General features: G+C 45.5%; 1 protein-coding gene across 6 annotated transcripts in view; it reads left to right on the forward strand.

The window, feature by feature from the left end:
• Nucleotides 1-399: 399 nt before the first annotated feature.
• The window catches only part of PPCDC (phosphopantothenoylcysteine decarboxylase), a 29,171-nt gene continuing 7,811 nt past the window's right edge, over nucleotides 400-21,759 (forward strand). Inside the window, exons 1-4 of one of the 6 annotated variants that reach the window (XM_078779883.1) lie at nucleotides 515-593; nucleotides 16,742-16,783; nucleotides 20,308-20,532; nucleotides 20,724-20,892. In XM_078779883.1, coding sequence (XP_078636009.1) covers nucleotides 20,341-20,532; nucleotides 20,724-20,892 — 361 coding nt within the window. In that variant the 5' untranslated portion in view covers nucleotides 515-593; nucleotides 16,742-16,783; nucleotides 20,308-20,340. Of the gene's footprint in view, nucleotides 606-2,917; nucleotides 4,449-16,741; nucleotides 16,784-20,307; nucleotides 20,533-20,723; nucleotides 20,948-21,759 lie in introns of those variants that run through there. The other 5 variants (XM_068120093.2, XM_068120094.2, XM_078779882.1 and 2 more) reach the window with 5 other exon arrangements.

The following is a 21,759-nucleotide window of genomic DNA, read 5'->3' on the forward strand; positions in this document are numbered from 1 at the left end:
CTCAGCCCTTTAAAAAAACGCCGAAGAAGATTCACCTTGTGTGCTGGCCAATCCGCTTGGAGTGTTGGCTTGGTTAGAGTGCTTGCTTGAGTGCTTAAGCCACTGAGCGCGGCTCTGCAAGCTAATCGGTAATGGAACACCCCCGCGTGAATATATTGCTTCAGAAACGTACATTGAAGAACTGTTGACAAGTTTTACCCGCTGTTGTAATCCCTGAAGGTGTGATGCGTAGCAGAGTCAATTATTAATCGAACGGAAATACTATACGGAGTATAACATATCCGAATAATTAACATGATTTGCTTGATGTTGATCCTTTTTATAAATCCTGATGTCACAAGTACCTTTAATTGAAAACCAATGTTTCTCTGTGAGAAAGTGAAATTTTAAAATTGATTCAATGAGGAAAATGTTTCGTCGTTTTGGCTGATTGAGCGACTTTGGCCGATTGCACACGGGATTTCTTTCTGGCCATGACGGGAGTTCTCCCCGCCGGGCACAAGTCGCAGCGCATCCTCGTCGGTGTGACCGGAAGCGTTGCTGCCATAAAACTCCCACAGCTCGTCCGAGCTTTAATTGATTTGCCAGAACAGGTAGGCGCCTGTGTACGTTCAGAATCAGATACCTTTGATTTTGTTATTACCCTGGGCCTGCGCTCGCGAAGCGAAAAGCAAGGTTAGGCGATCGGCGTACGTACGTACGTGGCTGCATTTAAAATTCTCGGCAACCGTTGGTCCAATTCTTGGATCCGAACATCCGGGTACTTTCACCGGAAGCGACCGGTCTATAATCCACTGGGTGAAAACAACTGCGTAGTAACACATAGCAACGAAGGCGTTCAGTGTTAGGAAGTGTCGCGTGCCGTGCCGTGCCGTGCCGTGCCGTGCCGTGCCGTGCCGTGCCGTACCGTAGCTTTCTCTCCTGTGTTGTCTAATACAAACCACGAAAAATGCCGAAAGGTTGCTGTGCTGTTGGTTGCCACAATCATATGATGGTGGAGAAATCACTGTCATTTTGCATATTTCCCGATCGTATGAAATGCCGCGAAATATGGGGGAAATGGGTTAACGCCGTCGAGGGGGGGGGGGGGGAAATGGGTTAACGCCGTCGAGGGGGGGGGGGGATGGGTTAACGCCGTCGAGGGGGAGGGGGGGAAATGGGTTAACGCCGTCGAGGGGGAGGGGGGGTGGAAATGGGTTAACGCCGTCGAGGGGGGGGGGGGGATGGGTTAACGCCGTCGAGGGGGGGGGGGGGAATGGGTTAACGCCGTCGAGGGGGGGGCTAAATGGGTTAACGCCGTTGAGGGGGGGGCTAAATGGGTTAACGCCGTCGAGGGGGGGGGGGATGGGTTAACGCCGTCGAGGGGGGGGGGGAATGGGTTAACGCCGTCGAGGGGGGGGGGGAATGGGTTAACGCCGTCGAGGGGGGGGGGGGGGAATGGGTTAACGCCGTCGAGGGGGGGGGAAATGGGTTAACGCCGTCGAGGGGGGGGGGAATGGGTTAACGCCGTCGAGGGGGGGGGGGAATGGGTTAACGCCGTCGAGGGGGGGGGGGAATGGGTTAACGCTGTCGAGGGGGGGGGAATGGGTTAACGCCGTCGAGGGGGGGGGGAATGGGTTAACGCCGTCGAGGGGGGGGGGAATGGGTTAACGCCATCGAGGGGGGGGGGGGGAAATGGGTTAACGCCGTTGAGGGGGGGGGAATGGGTTAACACCGTCGAGGGGGGGGGAATGGGTTAACGCCATCGAGGGGGGGGGGGAATGGGTTAACGCCGTCGAGGGGGTGGGGGGAATGGGTTAACGCCGTCGAGGGGGGGGGGGGAATGGGTTCACGCCGTCGAGGGGGGGGGGGAATGGGTTAACGCCGTCGAGGGGGGGGGAAATGGGTTAACGCCGTCGAGGGGGGGGGGGAATGGGTTAACACCGTCGAGGGGGGGGGAATGGGTTAACGCCGTCGAGGGGGGGGGGGGAATGGGTTAACGCCGTCGTGGGGGTGGGGGGAATGGGTTAACGCCGTTGGTATGAAAAATCCAGACACCAACAAGCGGTGGGAGCCTTAATCAAAATACACCTACGTTTGGTCTGAACATTTCATTTCAGGTATGAATCCATGAGAGTCTGATCATTATTTGCCAAGTTCACAGATTAAATAAAATATGAAATTCCGCCAGAAATATCCGAAATGACATCAGAAACTCAAGTGCATATTAATGATCTACGTGGTGGGACTGACCTTTACCTCCCCTCTACCTCTCAACACTGACGGACAAACTACCCCAACTACTGCCTCAATCCCCTGCTACCTTGCAACACTGACGAACAAACTACCCCAACTACTGTCTCAGATCCCCATCTACCTCTCAACACTGACGGACAAACTACCCCAACTACTGTCTCAGATCCCCAGCTACCTCTCAACACTGACGGACAAACTACCCCAACTACTGTCTCAGATCCCCATCTACCTCTCAACACAGATGGACAAACTACCCCAACTACTGTCTCAGATTCCCATCTACCTCTCAACACAGACGAACAAACTACCCCAACTACTGTCTCAGATTCCCATCTACCTCAACACAGATGGACAAACTACCCCAACTACTGTCTCAGATTCCCATCTACCTCTCAACACAGACGAACAAACTACCCCAACTACTGTCTCAGATTCCCATCTACCTCTCAACACAGATGGACAAACTACCCCAACTACTGTCTCAGATTCCCATCTACCTCTCAACACAGATGGACAAACTACCCCAACTACTGTCTCAGATTCCCATCTACCTCTCAACACAGATGGACAAACTACCCCAACTACTGTCCCAGATTCCCATCTACCTCTCAACACTGACGGACAAACTACCCCAACTACTGTCTCAGATCCCCATCTACCTCTCAACACTGACGGACAAACTACCCCAACTACTGTCTCAGATCTCCATCTACCTCTCAACACTGACGGACAAACTACCCCAACTACTGTCTCAGATCCCCATCTACCTCTCAACACTGACGGACAAACTACCCCAACTACTGTCTCAGATTCCCATCTACCTCAACACAGATGGACAAACTACCCCAACTACTGTCTCAGATTCCCATCTACCTCAACACAGACGAACAAACTACCCCAACTACTGTCTCAGATTCCCATCTACCTCAACACAGATGGACAAACTACCCCAACTACTGTCTCAGATTCCCATCTACCTCTCAACACAGACGAACAAACTACCCCAACTACTGTCTCAGATTCCCATCTACCTCAACACAGCTGGACAAACTACCCCAACTACTGTCTCAGATTCCCAGCTACCTCTCAACACAGACGAACAAACTACCCCAACTACTGTCTCAGATTCCCATCTACCTCTCAACACAGATGGACAAACTACCCCAACTACTGTCTCAGATTCCCATCTACCTCTCAACACAGATGGACAAACTACCCCAACTACTGTCTCAGATCCCCATCTACCTCTCAACACAGATGGACAAACTACCCCAACTACTGTCTCAGATTCCCATCTACCTCTCAACACAGATGGACAAACTACCCCAACTACTGTCTCAGATCCCCATCTACCTCTCAACACTGACGGACAAACTACCCCAACTACTGTCTCAGATCCCCATCTACCTCTCAACACTGATGGACAAACTACCCCAACTACTGTCTCAGATCCCCATCTACCTCTCAACACTGACGGACAAACTACCCCAACCCAGACCCACGGCACGGAGTTCCTCCTCGTTCCGCTCACGAGCGACAGTATCCAATTCGTCTGCATCATTATCCGCCATAATATGCGGTAACAAACTTTGTTGGTCCCAGAATGTTACACTCTTGATTAAAATATACAATGTATAAGCAACAAGCGATCAAAACACGAAACAGAAGCTAAAAACCTAGGTGAACCAACAGCAACGCTGACGCAATCAACACAGCGGAGAGTTTTGTTTTCACCCACACCGAGCGTCACTAGGTCGTATCCAGGGCCAATGCCAGGAAGTGACGTCACGTCAGATCCAAGAATTGACAATTTTACGATTGGACTGCTTCCGCCTGTATAATGTTTAATTCATAATTATGACGTCATAGGTCACATGGTACGGATGCCATCTTGGAAAAACGTTGCACCTCTATATCTCCGATGGAAAACCGCTCGATGGAAAAAATTGAAACGTGGCTCATTGTAAAGAACTCCACATGGGTAATAAGTGTAACGTCATTGGTGCCTTAATTATGACGTCATAATTCGACAGGGACAACGCCTAATATGATCAGTTTGAAATTTCTTGAGTGACACACATTTATAAATTTATATTAGAGAATATACATTTATGACGTCATCGCTCACCTGGTCTGGCAGCCATATTGGATCAAATTTTAAAAAAGCCCTTCAAAAACGGAAAAGTTGGCTCGCACCAAGTTGACTGCGTGGGGTAAGTATTCTATGAATACCATGTAGTTATACAGGTGACCCCAAGCAGGGATTCTGGCCAGCCTCTGGGCATGCAGTGGCTTACTTTTTGAAATTTACACATGGCACTTGTGCGTAGGAGGCCATTTGGCCAATCAATCCTATGCTACATCAACATAATATCTATCTATAATTCCAGTAATCTCTGTATGTGTGTTTGTTTGTTTGTTTGTTTGTTTGTCTGTGACCGCTGTTTCTCGACAACCACGGGTCCGATATACTTTAAACTTGCCAGGTATATTGCTGGGGACCCGAGGATGTGCCTTTTCAAGGTTTCATATTAATCGGACAATTACTTACCGAGCTATGTCCAAAAAACGATTCAACCAATCAGAGAGCAGCGAGCTATCGCGTGTGCCGAACGTGGCGAACACACTCTGCCTCGGATGGCACATTTGAGAGCGTATTCATTTATTTCCCGTCGGCAAACTATGTTGGCGCTATGTTGGCGTTAAACGATGTTTTAAAACTAATTAAAACTAATTTGCGATTCTTTCGCTTTCCTGCGATATGCGACCTTCCGGAGCTCCTGTGAGAGCGTGCGCCATTACGGATAGTACAGGTACGGGCATGCCATATGTTGGCGTTAAACTATGTTTTAAAACTAATTAAAACCATTTCATGTAAATAGAGGGGGGGGGGGGGGGGGATTGTCACTGTACTCGCAAGCCGTTCGCCGTTCGCTTTGGCGTTGCGAATGGACCAAAACATTTCATGGACCAAACCATTTCATGTAAAGCGTTCGCCGTTCGCTTTGGCGTTGCGAATGAACCAAAACATTTCATGAACCAAACCATTTCGTGTAAATAGAGGGGGGGATATAATTTTAGATATATATATAGTACGGGCATGCCCTAGTTTATTAAATCTAAACAGTTTGTCAACATAGATCTGGTAGGGAAGGAGGAGTGGGGATAAGATCAGTGGAGCAACCACAGATATCCCCAGGGTGTTTCATATATATATATATATATATTGGTTCTTTGGGGGTATTTAAGGGTCTTTTGGGTCTAAAGATTCGTTAAAGGTCTTTGGGGTCTTCAGGGTGTTTAGTGTCCTCAGGATATTTTGGGTCTTCCGGGTCTTTGGTGCCATTTGGGTTTTCAGAGTCTTTTGGATCCTCTGGGCCTTTAAGGGTATTTTGGGTATTTGGGGTGTTTTGGGGTCTTTAAAGGTCTTTGTGGTCTTCAGGGTGTTTTGGGTCTTCAGGGTGTTTTGGGTCTTCAGGATCATTTGTGTCTTCAGGGTCTTTTTGAGCCTCAGGCCTTCAAGGGTATTTTGGGTCTTTGGGGTCTTCAGCATATTTTGGGTCTTTAAGGGTATTTTGGGTCTTCAGCATCTTTTGGGTCTTTATGGTATTTTGGGTCTTGGTGGCATTAACAAAAACATTTTGCTACCTAGGAGACATGCTGAATGGAGAAGGTGGATCAGACTCGGCAACGGTTGCTGGAGTGAGATGTGCATGGAAGAATTTTCGGGAACTGAGTGGCGTGCTGATGAGGAGGGGAGTGTCGTTGAAGCTGAAGGGAAAGGTGTATGCTGCATGTGAGAGAAGTGTTATGATTTATGGGAGCAAGACATGGGTAATGAATGTAGAGCAGCAACGAAGGTTGGAAAGGGTGGAAATGTGAATGGTGGATGTGTGGAGTATCGTTGAGAGAGAGGAAGACAAATTATGAATTGCGAAAGATGATGGAAATAGAGCCTGTGATTGATGCTGTGAAGAGGAACAGGTTGAGATGGTTTGGTCATGTGTTGAGGAAGGATGAAAGTGACTGGTTGAGAAGAGTGATGGAAATGAATGTAAAAGGAAGTAGAGGACGGGGAAGACCGAGAAAGACTTGGCTAAAGATGGTGCAAGAAGAAATGCGGGCAAGGGGGTTAACAAGGGGAGATGCAGAAAATAGGGCAAAATGGAGCAGATTGTCATGGGGCCCGCAAGGCTAACCCCCGCTCTAGCAGGGAAAATGGCCTTAAAATGCCTGTTGCTGTTGTGTTGTTGGTGGCATTAAGGGTCATGGGGGAATTAAAGGGTCGTCAAAGGTCTGAGGGGTCTCAGCAGTCTAAACGTAATTAAGAGGGTTAATTAAGAGGGTGGTAAGTTTATTTGAAGAGGAAGAAGAAGACGTTTTCGTCATATATATACATAACGACATAACCACATACTTTTGCTCTATTATAATAATAAGATATATATATATATATATATATATATATAGATATTACAGTACAGGCAGTCCCCGGGTTAGGAACGAGTTCCGTTTTTAAGTCTGTCTGTAAGTCGAATTTGTATGTAAGTCAGAACAGTTACGTACGGTTCACATCTAGCATCAATTAGTCAAATGTTTGTCTTAGTATCTATATTATAATAGCCGTAGATGATTCTGTCTGTCTGTCTGTCTATCTGTTGGGTGTCTGTCCGGGGTGTGGCTTACTCGGTTTGCAGAGTAGCTCCACCCATAGCTCCACCCATTCTGGGAGTGGCTATAAACAAATATCCACCATTTTATTAACTCGCATAGCTTTGAGTCCTGTTTTGTAGGCCCGTGGTGTCTTGCTCTCCCCCAGTTTTATTTCAAATCAAATTCGATAAATCATTTCATTTTTCACAGTCGCTAACATAGTTTTAGACTCGGTTGAAAAAAAACGGGAAGAAAATCCGATGAAAGTTGCCGTTTATAGAACGAAATGAATTCTCAAAGGCCTGTAACTTCAAGGCCATTGAGTCTCTCTCACGCCTTTATCTCCAATCTAACTCACCATATGATTTCATTTTTATCGATGGTTTTACTTTTAGACTCGGTGTCAGCAATAATTGAGAACAATCCACACACGCGGGAAAATGCAGAGATATATTTTTTAAAATCGCGTCATGGTGTATCATACACCGCCCAACATGACACCGCCGGCAATGTGTCGATATATATTAAAAATTCGCTTTTGCTTTTCCGTTATGATATATTACTATTTCGTTTGATGATAGTCGTCACAAAAACGTCAACAATGATGCCGACATATATTTCTTCGTTTTTATTTCATTCAACATATTAGCCGGAAGTAAAATATGTTTCAGGAAATTACCGAGAGATATTTCTTCGTTTTTTTTATTAGTTATGTGCGCATACACTTTAAATAGGTTTATTTGAAATCTTTAATTTTCCACAAACATTCCACACACGCGGGAAAATGCAGAGATATATTTTTTAAAATCGCGTCATGGTGTATCATACACCGCCCAACATGACACCGACGGCAATGTGTCGATATCTATTTTAAATTCGATATATCATTTCATTTTTCACAGTCGCTAACATAGTTTTAGACTCGGTTGAAAAAAAACGAGAAGAAAATCCGATGAAAGTTGCCGTTTATAGAACGAAATGAATTCTCAAATGCCTGTAACTTCAAGGCCATTGAGTCTCTCTCACGCCTTTATCTCCAATCTAACTCACCATATGATTTCATTTTTATCGATGGTTTTAGAGTCGGTGTCAGCAATAATTGAGAACATTCCACACACGCGGGAAAATGCAGATATATTTTTTAAAATCGCGTCATGGTGTATCATACACCGCCTAACATGACACCGACGGCAACGTGTCGATACATATTAAAAATTCGATATATCATTTCATTTTTCACAGTCGCTAACATAGTTTTCGACTCGGTTGAAAAAAAACGGGAAGGAAATCCAATGAAAGTTGCCGTTTATAGAACGAAATGAATTCTCAAACGCCTGTAACTTCAACTTCAAGGCCATTGAGTCTCTCTCACGCCTTTATCTCCAATCTAACTCACCATATGATTTCATTTTTATCGATGGTTTTGGACTCGGTGTCAGCAATAATTGAGAACATTCCACACACGCGGGAAAATGCAGAGATATATTTTTAAAAATCGCGTCATGGTGTATCATACACCGCCCAACATGACACCGACGGCAACGTGTCGATATATATTAAAAATTCGCTTTTGCTTTTCCGTTAAGATATATTACTTTTTCGTTTGATGACAGTCGTCACAAAAACGTCAACAATGATGCCGACATATATTTCTTCGTTTTTATTTAATTCAACATTATTAGCCGGAAGTAAAATATGTTTCAGGAAATTACCGAGAGATATTTCTTCGTTTTTTAAAATTAGTTATGTGCGAATACACTTTAAATAGGTTTATTTGAAATCTTTAATTTTCCACAATATAATTTACTTGCCATTTATCATTTGATGATTACGAGACACTTCCTCTTGAGGATCGCGACAATTCATGCGCTGCGTGGAAACTTCTATTTCCAAAATGAATGAGACGATCGATGAAGAACGCAGACTTGAACAGGATGCAGCAAGAAAACGAATGAGACGGGCGAACGAGTCCATCGACGAACGTCAATGCAAACTTGCGGGGTCACCCGTGGGAATCCCACGGGCATGGATGTGTGTGACATTTCGACATATTGAGTTAGATGCTGCACATTCATTTTTACAAAATGGTTACTGGCAAGTCATCAGATCCAGAAATGGTGTAAAAACCACCATTTAGAGGCCATTTTTCCCCGCAAAGCGGGGGTTGGCCTTTTCGGGGACCGTGGTAGTTGTTGTTTTTTTGTCCCCTTTTTGAAGCAATGTTTTACGGCCGGATGCCCTTCCTGACGCCAACCCTTTTTGCCGCCTTCAACGACAAACAGGGAATTACCAGTGAACTGGTACTCAATTAGCCGACCTCGGAAGGATGACAGGCTGAGTCAACCCCCCTGGCATTAATTCGGCGATCGACCGAGATTCGAACCCAGGATCCTAAGCCGGCACCCTAGCCGCTAGCCCAACACCAGAAATGGTGTCATGAACACAATTTATTTACGCACAAGCACAAAAGCAAGACGGGCCGATTTCCGATTCCGACGGGCCGACGGGCGAGACGGGCCGATTTCCGATTCCGACGGGCCGATTTGGAGCAAGAAAAAGAACGAGACGGGAGAAAAAGGAGAGAAACGAGACGGGGAAAGCCGATTGGAGAGGCGAGTGAGGCGCGATTGGAGAGGAGTGTGAGGCGCGATTGGAGAGGAGTGTGAGGCACGATTGGAGAGGAGTGTGAGGCGTGATTGGAGAGGAGTGTGAGGCACGATTGGAGAGGAGTGATTGGAGGGGAGTGTGAGGCACGATTGGAGAGGAGTGTGAGGCACGATTGGAGAGGAGTGTGAGGCGCGATTGGAGAGGAGTGTGAGGCGCGATTGGAGAGGAGTGTGAGGCGCGATTGGAGAGGCGTGTGAAGGATTGGAGAGGAGAGGAGTGTGAGGGATTGGAGAGGTGAGGGATTGGAAAGGAGAGGGATGTGAGGGTTTGGAGAGGAGAGGAGTGCTAGGTGGAGAGAGGAGAGTGTCAGGTGGAGACAGGAGAGTGTCAGGTGGAGACAGGAGAGTGTCAGGTGGAGAGGAGTGAGGGGTCACATATTATGTGAAATAACTAAATTCACACCATTTCTGGATCTGATGACTTGCCAGTAACCATTTTGTAAAAATGAATGTGCAGCATATAACTCAATATGTCGAAATGTCACACACATCCATGCCCGTGGGATTCCCACGGGTGACCCCGCTAGTATAGTATATATTTTACCTAAAACATCTACAGGTCTTCACCACATACAAGGCTTTCATCCACAGCTCAATGGAATACTGTTCCCCCCCTCTGGGCCGGTGCTCCTGCCTCACACCTAGCTCGGCTTCACGCTGTTGAAACCAAAGCTTTCAGAATCATTGGAATCTCCTGCGATGAAGTTAACTCCGAGGGCCTTTCACTTACTCACCGTAGGCAGGTTGGTGGTCTTTCTGTCTTCTACCGACTCCTCTCCGGCCTTGCTCCCCCAGCTCTCTCTGTGCTCTGTCCCCCAAATATTCCTACAGGTCGCACAAGATCTGGCAGCAACCCTCTTATGGTTAAACTGCCAAAATCTAGGCTCTCTGCTCACCTTCACTCTTTCATTCCCCTTTTCTCCCACCTCTGGAACAAACACTCTCACTCCCTTCAATCCCACTCCTGCCTCCAGGTCTTTAAATCAGCTGTTCACCACCATCTCTTATCTTCCCCCATCCAAAACCTTGAGCTTTTCTACCCCCGCTAATTCACCCCAGATACACTTTTTTGAAATTCCAACTTCTTTCCGGGAAAGCGTTGCAGTGTCCATATGTTTTATACCTCTCGCACCTCCCCCCCAAGCCCTCTCCCTCCTACATTTCTCTCGATGTCCCTACTCTCAAATGTTGTGTTTGTGTCCTTCCCCCTCTCTCCCCATGTTGTCTACTGCTCCCCTTATTTTGTGTTTTATGTGTCGGTTTGACTTTCTGTTTGATTAATGTTAGCTCTTTCACGAGCCTCGATCTTGTATCCCAAAAAAACAAAAACAAAAAAAACTCGATTTTTTAAATAATAGGCTTTACGGAGGTCGGTTCGTAAGTACGGGCGTTCGTAAGTCGGGCGTTCGTAACCCGGGGACTGCCTGTATTACTATTTTGAACTACAGCATTTAAAAGATGGATGAAGTGTGTGTCGTTGGTTGTTAACTCAAAATGTGGGTTTCAGAAGGTGGAACGGAGGGAGTCCTCCTGGGTCTCGAAGTCTGCACCTTCATTTCACGAAGGGATCATGGTTCATGGACCAGTTTGTGAAGTTTTCTTATTGTCCCCCGTCGCACCACGGAGCGAAAGGGGGACTATGGCTTTCCCCTCTGTCCGTGTGTCTGTGTGTCTGTGCGTGCGTGCGTAAGCAAAGGTCCGCATTCGAATTTGGTTTGTGGGTGCAACCCACGTCAAAATCCAAGATGGCCGCCGCTATGTATGTCTGATGCCATGTATGTCTGAACCTTGTGAGCTGAATATCTTGAAAAATAAGCGAAGTACCAACTTCTAATCTGGTGTGTGTGTGTATCTAGGCACAAGGAAGAACGCTATTGAAAATTGGGTCGCCACGTCAAAATCCAAGATGGCCGCCGCCATGTATGTCTGAACCTTGTGAGCTGAATATCTTGAAAAATAAGCGAAGTACCAACTTCTAATCTGGTGTGTGGGTGTATCTAGGCACAAGGAAGGACGCTGTTTAAAATTGGGTCGCCACGTCAAAATCCAAGATGGCCGCCACCATATATATGTCTGAACCTTGTGAGCGAAATATCTTGAAAAATAAGCGATGTACCAACTTCTAATGTGGTGTGTGGGTGTATCTCGGCATAAGGAAGAACGCTATTGCAAATTAGGTCGCCACGTCAAAATCCAAGATGGCCGCCACCATATATATGTCTGAACCTTGTGAGCGAAATATCTTGAAAAATAAGCGAAGTACCAACTTAGAATCTGGTGTGTGGGTGTATCTAGGCATAAGGAAGAACCCTATTGAAAATTGGGTCGCCACGTCAAAATCCAAGATGGCCGCCGCCATGTATGTCTGAACCTTGTGAGCGAAATATCTTGAAAAATAAGCGAAGTACCAACTTCTAATCTGGTGTGTGGGTGTATCTCGGCATAAGGAAGAACGCTATTGAAAATTGGGTCGCCACGTCAAAATCCAAGATGGCCACCTTGCGTCTTCCACTTTGTCAACTTGCATCACTTCACCGACGGGGGACCAAGGCGTAACGCTTGTTCTCAAACTTTTGTTCCGAGGGTTGTTTTGAGAATCATCACCGAGCCTCGGACAGCTTCCAACTGCAGTTTGTTTGTCGTAATATTCCCAGGGATGTTTTTAAGATCTCTGAAAAGCTTCTTTTTTTTTTTATTCCCGTTGCTCCAATAATCACTGGTCCAATTTTGGCGCTCTTCAGCTTCCAGGATCTTTTCACTTCATTTTTGAGGGCTTGGTATTTGGTAATTTTTTTCATTTCTGCATTTTTTAGGCCACAATCGCTGGGGACTGACACCTCAATTATTAAGCCTTCTTTTTTTTTGTACCTCATTACTATATCCAGTCGCAATGCTTTGTTTCCTGTGTTCACGCTTTATGGTATCATTAGGTCATACGTGAGCATTACCTCCTTGTTTTCAGTGATTGCTTTGGGTTCATGTTTCTCTGAGTTTTCTGGAAATGGGATATTGATTGAGACGTTTGTAGATGTGCCAGTGGAATACTCGACATACATAGTTGTGCCTTTGGATGTGCAGCTGCTCTGGCATGAGTTTTTTTTACATCCTGATAGGAGGTGGATCATACTTTCTGTTTCTACCTTGCACAACTTATGCTTGACGAATTGACTCAGTCCCGCCATTTTCTTAAAGCCATTGGTGTATTGTCTTTAGTCTTGGCCATTTATAGTGATTCGTTCTCCATCCCAGTTGATCTGACCTCTTATAAGTCATTACAAAGAGCCTTCTTTGTCTCTCCCAATCTGTCCAACTCTTTTCTTATACCTTCTTGCTCTTTCATCGTTTTTCCCAGTTATCGGTGCATAATCTGTTGATGTTTAGTTTTATATTTTTCTTTCTTCTGTTTTGCAATTTTTGGGGCTGTACTCATTGTTGTTTCAGTTTATTTTGTGACATCTTCCATTCACACCTGTCTTTTTGCTAGGTGTGTTAGGGATAACTTTTCTGGTTTGTTGTCTTCGTGTTTGCTTACAAATCGGATTCGGTAGTCTGTTGCACTTTTTTTACGTGTTCGGCCAATCCTACAGTTGTCATTCTGTGCACTTGGTTGAGCTCAATCAGGCCGCTACCTCCTTCTCGTCTCAGCAGGTGCATTCTCGGTATGCATTGATTTTTGTAAAACATTTTGTGGATGGTGAGGAGTTTCCTTGTTTTCATATCCAGTTTATTGATTTCTGATTGTGACCAGTTTATTATTCCGCAGCTGTACTGGAATACTGATATTGCGAGTTGGTTTATGGCTTTGATTTTGTTCCTTGGAGATAGGTGTGTTTTCAGGATCGGCCTCGTTATAGGTAGGTATTCTTTGGTAATTGTTTTGCGCATTTGTTTGTGACATATTTGGTGGCCCTCTTCTACTCTGAGGCATTTATTTGTATGATGCTTCGTTGTCTAGCTCCTGTATTGTTGTATTTGTGTCAATTTTTATGTTGTCCGTTTTTCTTGGTCTACCTTGTATGAATGTGCACTTGGCACACTTATCCAGGCCAAATTCTATTTGAATGTCGTCGGAGTACTGTTTCACTAACTTGAGTTGTTCTGCCAATGTATGTCAGTACAGGGTAGGGTATATCGATGTCCTTGCTCATTAATGAGGTTACTCAGTGGGTCCAGGCCCAGGCCCAGGCAAAACAGGAGGAGTGAAAGGCTGTCTCCATGGAAAATTCCTCAATGTATCTTCAATCCTGGCATTTTGATATTTCCTTCTGAATTATGTAATATCAATGTGGTATTCCAAAGCTCCATTACTTTCTCTGACAGTGATTATTTGGGGGTTGATCTTGTACAATTGCATGCATTGTATCATCCATGAATGTGGGACACTGTCAAAATGCTCTTTTGTAGTTTATCCATGCTGTGGATAATTTTGTTCTTCTTGTGTTGTAACTTTCGAGTGTGGCCATGTTTAGTAGGAGGTGGCGTGTTGTTCCATTGCATCCCCTTTTACATCCCTTCTGTTCTGCCGCTCGGCCTCCTTGTGTTAAGTGATGGTACATAATTTCAGTGATCCCAGTTGTCAATTTTTTTGAGTCAATACAAGCTCTTAGATGAGTATTAGATCGCTGTGAAACACTTGTCATGGAGACCTTGGGTTGATAATCCCATTTTAACGAACAAAATTGAACTTGGTATAACAAACAGTGGAATGTGGAACATCAATATCAATTGGTTGAGCCATTGTGGAGAATTTAACGAAAACTTGATTTTGGCGTTATTATGGGCCAATGCGAACTGCGGTTTATTATTGTATCTAATATACAAAAGTCCTTCTAAGCACTCATTCACTCACCCACTGATATATACAGACTTGGCATTTAATATGGAATATTTTGTTTTTTCTTGACTTAGGTTTACTTTCTGAACTCAGTATATCAATCTGGTGAGTTTCTTTTACCCTTCGGTGATGTCTTTGTTGAAAGAACCATGTCACTGATTGTCTTTCGCAGCAAGAAGTCAATAACCGGATTATATCACAGGTGGCGTGACAAAATGTAAGGACAGGTACATTTGACGATTGGCTTCACAATCTGGTATATAAGGGTTGTTGCGTTCTGTATTAGTGGAAAACAACTGCTGCACGTCTACAAAAGTTATTGCTGCTTCCTCTGGAGATGGTCCGTCAACTTGACTGCTGTTTGTCATGGAGTGGTGGCTTTACGAAATTCTGGCATGAAACAGCGTGCTATTGCTCGGCAGTATGGCATCACTCAAGGTCAGGTGTCAAAGATCCTGAAACGAAATGCTCAGAGGGGTGTCCCTACTCCAATACCGAGGCCAGGACGTCCCCGCAGAACCACAAGGAGGGATGATCGCCAGCTGCACCGGTTAGTCCGCAATGGCCGTACCAAGTCAGCTAATCGGCTTTGGGCTGAGTGGCAGCAACTGACAAATGTGCCTGTATCCAGAAGGCTAGTCAACCAATGACAGGTTCAAGCAGGCTATCGTGCCAGGCGTCCCCTGAGAAAGCCATGCCTGACCAGACAACACAGCCAGCGCCGATTGCAGTGGGCCAGAGAGCACCGTCAATGGCAGCCAGGACACTGGAATCACGTGACCTTCAGTGGCGAGTCTAAATTTCTGGTCTATCGTCAAGATGGCCGCGTCCGAGTGCGCAGACAAGTGCATGAATCCCACAACGAAGATGGTATAGTGCCAAGAGTCCAAGCTGGAGGTGGTGTGTTGACCGTTTCGGCTGCTTTTCATGCAGGGGGCAAAACTGACCTGGTTGTTCTGAATGGAAACCTGAACCAGTTCAAGTACAGGGTCATTCTGGAAGAAACATTGCTTCCATTTGCTCGTGCAGCCTTTCGAGGAAACTTTGTCTTCCAAGATGACAATGCACGGCCTCATCGTGCTCGCATGATCCAACACTTTCTTGCTGACCGTGGTGTCGAGCATATGGAGTGGCCTGCCATGTCCCCGGATATGAATCCGATGGAGAACTTGTGGGCAGAATTAAGGCGTCAAATCGACCACTTGGACCAGCAGCCGACCTCTGTGCGTGAATTGCAGCAGACTATTGTCACTGCATGGCAAGCGATTCCTGTCCAAACCTTGGCAAATCTCGTGAACAGCATGCCTCGACGTGTTCGTGCTCTCCTGAATGCTCGTGGGGGTTACACGAAGTACTGAACTGTAATTTTACTGTCCGTAATCCCAGTCATAATTTAGCTTTTGTTTTTGTTGAAATTTTTTTTGGCTAATGTGCAAAATAAAGAGATACTTCTGGAAAACGTACAGAAGTTTAACACAGTACTGTCCATGAATTGAGTTCGATATCAGTTTACATCACTTTCAAGGATCAATTTATTTGCTTCGAAATGTCAAATGTGGTTTTTGTTTCTTTTAAAGGTCACATTAACAAAATCTAGAGTAATTTCAACATAATTCCAATGAACTTTTGGTTGTAAGTCATCTTGAAAAGTAAGTTCACCTCCACAAAAAAAAATTCCATATTAAATGCGAAGTCTGTACATATATATATATGTTTATTTCTTTCTAGGTGAGCTAGAAAACTGAAATTTGGCATAATGCGGCAACTCAAAGCCAATATCCCAGGAAAAAAATCGTGTGTGTGTGTGTGTGTGTGTGTGTGTGTGTGTGTGTGTGTGTGTGTGTGTGTGTGTGTGTGTGTGTGTGTGTGTGTGTGTGTGTGTGTGTGTGTGTGTGTGTGTGTGTGTGTGTGTGTGTGTGTGTGTGTGTGTGTGTGTGTGTGTGTGTGTGTGTGTGTGTGTGTGTGTGTGTGAGTGATGTGTGATGTTTTTGTGTTCTGGAGGGAGCTTTCTGATGTGGCAGGTGATACACCAAAATGATCATTATGATCTGAGTTGATTAGGCCAATTAACTACAAAGAATCTGGAAGAATTTCCATGTTTTAAATGCACGTCATGTTAAGGTGTATCGAGCAGTTTAGTAGGTCCTTCCATGGCATGTCATTTTAATTACAAAATAAATAACAAAAATAATGATAACATTGTAATAAAGCATATGTTAATTAATACTAGTAATATTAACAACAATAATAACAGTAATATATTTTGGCAATAATAACTACAAACGTAAACCACCTCCCTCCCTCTCCCGTCCCCCTCCTCCCTTCTCTCCTCCCCCTCTCGCCCTGGCTCTAGCACATCTGAGCACAATCACCTTTTGACTCGATCATTGCACAGGTATACAATCATCCATCTATATCTCAGCTACCTTCCATTCCTGCCAATTTACATGTGCTCCTCTATCCCCAATACTTCCAGGTACCTAACTTAAATTTGAACCTATTGTTACGGATCTCGGACGTCGGCTCTCCCCTTATCAAGGGGGGGTTAATCCCCTTGTCTTGTTATCTGGCCGACCCGAGTCCTGGGGGTTATACGCTCCTTCCGGTCGGTATTAGGTAGGGTTATTGGTCAATTTAGTCCCAAATACCTAATTACGAACACCGACCGCGTAGCAGGGAAATAACTCCCGCTCGAACCACGGATATGATGGAAAATGCCGAGCGGATAGCAATCCGCGATCCGAGCCATTAACAATGGGTCTAAACCCGATCCTGAGCGGTCGCGATCATGCCACGTTTATCCAATGAGAGAAAGGACGGCTGCGATCGGACAAGAGAAAACCCAGAAGATAGGAAGAACAAAGATTGGTTTATTAACAAATGTACAGAAAGAAGAGGAAACGAAAGAATGTACAGGATAGGAAGAGGAAGAAGCAGCACACAGGGCAGTCTTATGGCAGTCTTAACCTAATACCCAGGACAAATGTACACACTCACACGGGGATTGTAGCTGGATTGTAGATGGTCACCGGCTCGTCCAGGCTCCAGTCGGCTCCGGTCCAGGCTCTGGTCCAGCGGCGAAACCCGGCAGGCAGCTCCGCGTATAGTTGAACGCGACCGGACCTTATATAACGGGGGGAAGCTGGTGTCCTATGGCGTACGTAATATGTGCACCCTCGTGCCAAACGCACCCTTTCCAATGTTCTCTTAATCAGCGCGCCATATATCTCTTCTTCAAGTCCTTTGATCAACGCCGTGTGCACGTGAGTCCTTTAAGAGTCCTGTGAAGGCGAGCTCTCTCACGCAGTCCTTTTACAAATGTGCGCTCCGTATCGGTCTCGTTACAACGCGCGCGCCTCCAACCAGTCCTTGTAATGAGCGCGCCTCCAACAAGTCCTTTAAGAATGCCAACCTTCCAATCGAGTGCTTCGCGAGAGTCCTCTGAAAGGGCTTTGCGTTCGCGCTTATATAACTCGACCAGCGATCACTCCGTGAGCCAAAAAGCCACGCCTGTCGGCGATGTCACCTCAACCCTGGTTGGCTGGTGAGGGCTTACCGGCCACACCTTTGACGACTGGATGACGTGGCCACACCTTCTTCTTGGCGTTCCGCCCCCTTTTTCCGGGCCTTACCGCGTGGCTTATGGCGGCGTCTGGACGGAAGCCCAGCGAGGCTGCGAACGCTACTGGCAGAGGCGCGTGACAATTGGGAGCAGCCATGGGCAGAATGGAGGGCGCGTAATGGCATCGCTTGGAGAGAGAGGTTGGCAAAATGGACAGAATTGGGGACCTACTCTTATTTGATTGATGCAACGCAGATTCAACTATTGGGAACACGGCCTTATATAAAGGCCATTGGTCCTGTCGCTGTCCAAATATACCGAAGGATTAAGAAAAATATTCACCGAGTCACAGCTTAAATAAGGATAGACCGCTGTTTTAACACCCTCTTGAAATGCCGTCGTGCTCCTTAATGCACCACCACCCCGAACACAAGTAACGTTTGGTGAAAGGCCCTGCAGGTGGCAGAGTAATGTTGTGTGTGCATATGTTGTTTCACAGAGGGATTTCTGCAATTCCAAAGTTGCTTAAACGTGGCCTTTTCCGAGATGACCCTTTTCAAAGGTGACAACCAGGACACCTCGAGCTTTTGGTGCCAGCATTTCTGCTCGTGCAGACAGAAGCAAAAGAAGGAGCTCTTGGAAGACGGCCTTAATTTTGATGTCAATTGAACTCTGGTTTGTCTGACGTCAAGCCCCAAACTACTCCTCCAACAGACACAATCTCATTCTGCCTCGACTTAAAAATGACTCACGAATGCGCTCCACCTGTTTCCGTCTTGCTGATCTGAAGACGAGATGTTACAGAAGACCTCTGTGGATAACATTTCACCGACTTGAGCGCTGGCTCGCATTTTATTTTGACACATAATGTGGTTATTGAATTGTAAGACCATGGACCGACTGCTAAATTTAGTCTCTGTCAAGTCCGGCTTCGAGCTCGACAGATTCCGACTCGGTCGGTGTTTTACCCCTGACAAAACACCATGCTTGTACTCTGGAAAGCACTGCACATAATAATTTATTCACTTTCTGCGTTATTATTATTTTCTCTGTCAATAGTCGAGGATTCATTCCAAAAGCCATTTGAATTGGCTTTTAAAAATGGGAAGCCGTTTGTTAGGCTTCCAGTTTGATAAAGACGTCGCTCTATTATTGTTCACAATATTTTTGATGCAGACAAAACACCCAGCTTAATTTTTAATCCAAAAGTGGTTCTTCTTCATGATGCGGCACTAGAATGACTTTATACATCAGAATGACCTGGATTATTGCATTGTTAGTGTGTCCGTATGAACCCATGGCTCATGATGAAGGGAGCCTAGGTTCAAATCCCATGTACCAGATGTGTTTGCCTGTCGTCTGCTAATGTCCTGGTAATGCATGTGAAAGCATACTGATGTATATTGGTTCACGAGTTATCAAGTGACCACTATATTCGTCATGTGTGTGCGTCTATCTGTGTGTGTGTCTGTCTGTCCACAGCATAACTACCCGATGATATCATCCGGTCTTGATGAAACTTGGGTGCGAGGTTGATATCATGATATAGTTGTGTCCTGCCTAGAGTGGGCGTATTGCGCCCATAGTGGGCGGAGCCATGCCCGAAAAAGATGTCTTTTTAGGGGGTAATCGATTTCAAGCTACATCTTCTCCGAGGGAGTTGGTGGAATCTGACAGGGGTTTCGGTATTTGGTTAGGCCAATGTCATGTGTCTAGCCGCACGGAGCTGGATTTTTCATTTTTGCCCCAAGGTCAAGGTCACAAGGTCACGAAATTTTGAAAAGTAGATTTTTGATGGTTTTATTACATTGTTCGCTTCCTGATAGGGTGAAATGTCGTACATGATCTCATATTATCACATACATCATGAAATACAAGTTTTCCAACAAATTTCAGAATCCTCAACCTTTGACCCAAGAAGGTCACAAAGGTCAAAGTTTCAAAGTTGACGGAATCTAACCGAATTTTCGGTATTGTGTAGCCAACTAACCTCATAACTGAATATACATTATTTTCTATCTCATTTCAAGGTCACAAAGGTCAAATTTTCAAAATGTCAGAATCAAACCAAATTTTCGGTGTTGTGTAGCTAACTAGTCTCATAACAGATAATACATTCCTATTTATATATTTTCAATGTCGGTTTTGACCTTTGTCATTGAATACCGCTCGCTCGTGAACCATCGTCGTCTCCTGACTTTCTATTGTTTTTATTCATTCTTGAATTATCTCTCAGAATTTTCAAGTTATTACGTCCAGTATCCTTTATTGAAGGTTTGTAGAGTAAGATTGAGAGGCGAATGACCATGATGCACAACAGATTATGACTTCCGCCCGCTCCACCTTCTCCCTCCCAGCCTGAGGTGCAGGTTGTCACCACAGATCATGCTATGCATTTCTTCAACCAACGGGAAGTCCCGGTCCCTGTTCACCTGGATGCAGACGAGTGGTGCAACTGGTCTCGCCTCTCAGACCCCGTGCTTCATATTGAGCTGCGTCAGTGGGCAGACTTATTGCTCATCGCTCCTCTTGATGCGAACACTCTCGGAAAGCTCGCAATGGGACTCTGTGACAACCTGCTGGTGATGGCATTGCTTGCCACATAAAGGGTCATTGTATACCACACCGCACACTGCACATAATATTTTCTGTACCCATAGATGATGTGTTGTTTTGTGGACAAAACTGTTTTTGTTTTGCTGTGGTTGCGCTGCATCAGTCTAACCTCAAAGAAGAGTGTTTTTTTGTACTAATGTCCAGTACCATTCCACAGACATGCGTCGCACGAGCCTGGGACAGCGAGCGACCCTTCCTGTTCTGTCCAGCAATGAATACACACATGTGGACGCATCCTCTGACGCGGCAACACGTAGAGAAACTCCGCCATTTTGGTTACGTGGAAGTGCCATGTGTCTGCAAGACACTCGCTTGTGGAGAAACTGGTGATGATATTGCAACTGCCCAGTCACATCATTCACTTTAGGCTGTGTTAAATTGGTGAGCTATCTTACTTGACAGCCTTCAGCTCCTGGGTCACTATAATAATAATAATCTATCTATAATTCCAGCAATCTCTGTGTGTATGTCTGTGTGTCTGTGTGTCTGTGTGTCTGTGTGTCTGTGTGTTTGTCTGTGACCGCTGTTTCTCGACAACCACGGGTCCGATATACTTGAAACTTGCCAGGTATATTGCTGGGGACCCGAGGATGTGCCTTTTCAAGGTTTGTAATTAATCGGACAAGTACCTACCGAGCTATGTCCAAAAAACGCTTCAACCAATCAGAGAGCAGCGAGCTATCACGTGTGCCGAACCGTTAATGCAATGCAAGCGTTAATGCGTTAATGCAAGGCTTTTCTTTTTTTCCCTCTTCTCTTTCTACTTTTCCTTGCGATTAAATTGCAAACAGCCAAAATACGTTGGCGCTAATTGAATAATTGGCCATTAACACTAAAATAATCGTAACTGCGATATGCCAACTTCCGGACAGTGCAGCCTTCCATGTTGTTGTTGTTTGCAGCAGCTGTTTGCAGCAAGGCAAGGCTTTTCTTTTTTTCCCTCTTTTCAAACTGCGATTAAATTAAAACGATTCATCCTAACTGCGATTTGCGAACTTCCGGACAGTGACGACTTATCTTCCGGCAGCCAATCACAGAACGCTCTGTTGCGTAGGCGTGGCCGATGTGAGACGAGCGGAGCTGAGCGCGTTACGAGCTGACCGCCATTACGGTACGTAATTCGATTTCTTATGCGCATTATTTCTCCCAATTCAGTCAGAGCGAAGGGCGGAAGCGAAGAGCGTTGCTTTTTT

This window comes from Myxine glutinosa, chromosome 6 (genome assembly GCF_964187855.1).
Source record: "Myxine glutinosa chromosome 6, kmMyxGlut1.1, whole genome shotgun sequence".
Taxonomy (NCBI): Eukaryota; Metazoa; Chordata; class Myxini; order Myxiniformes; family Myxinidae; genus Myxine; species Myxine glutinosa.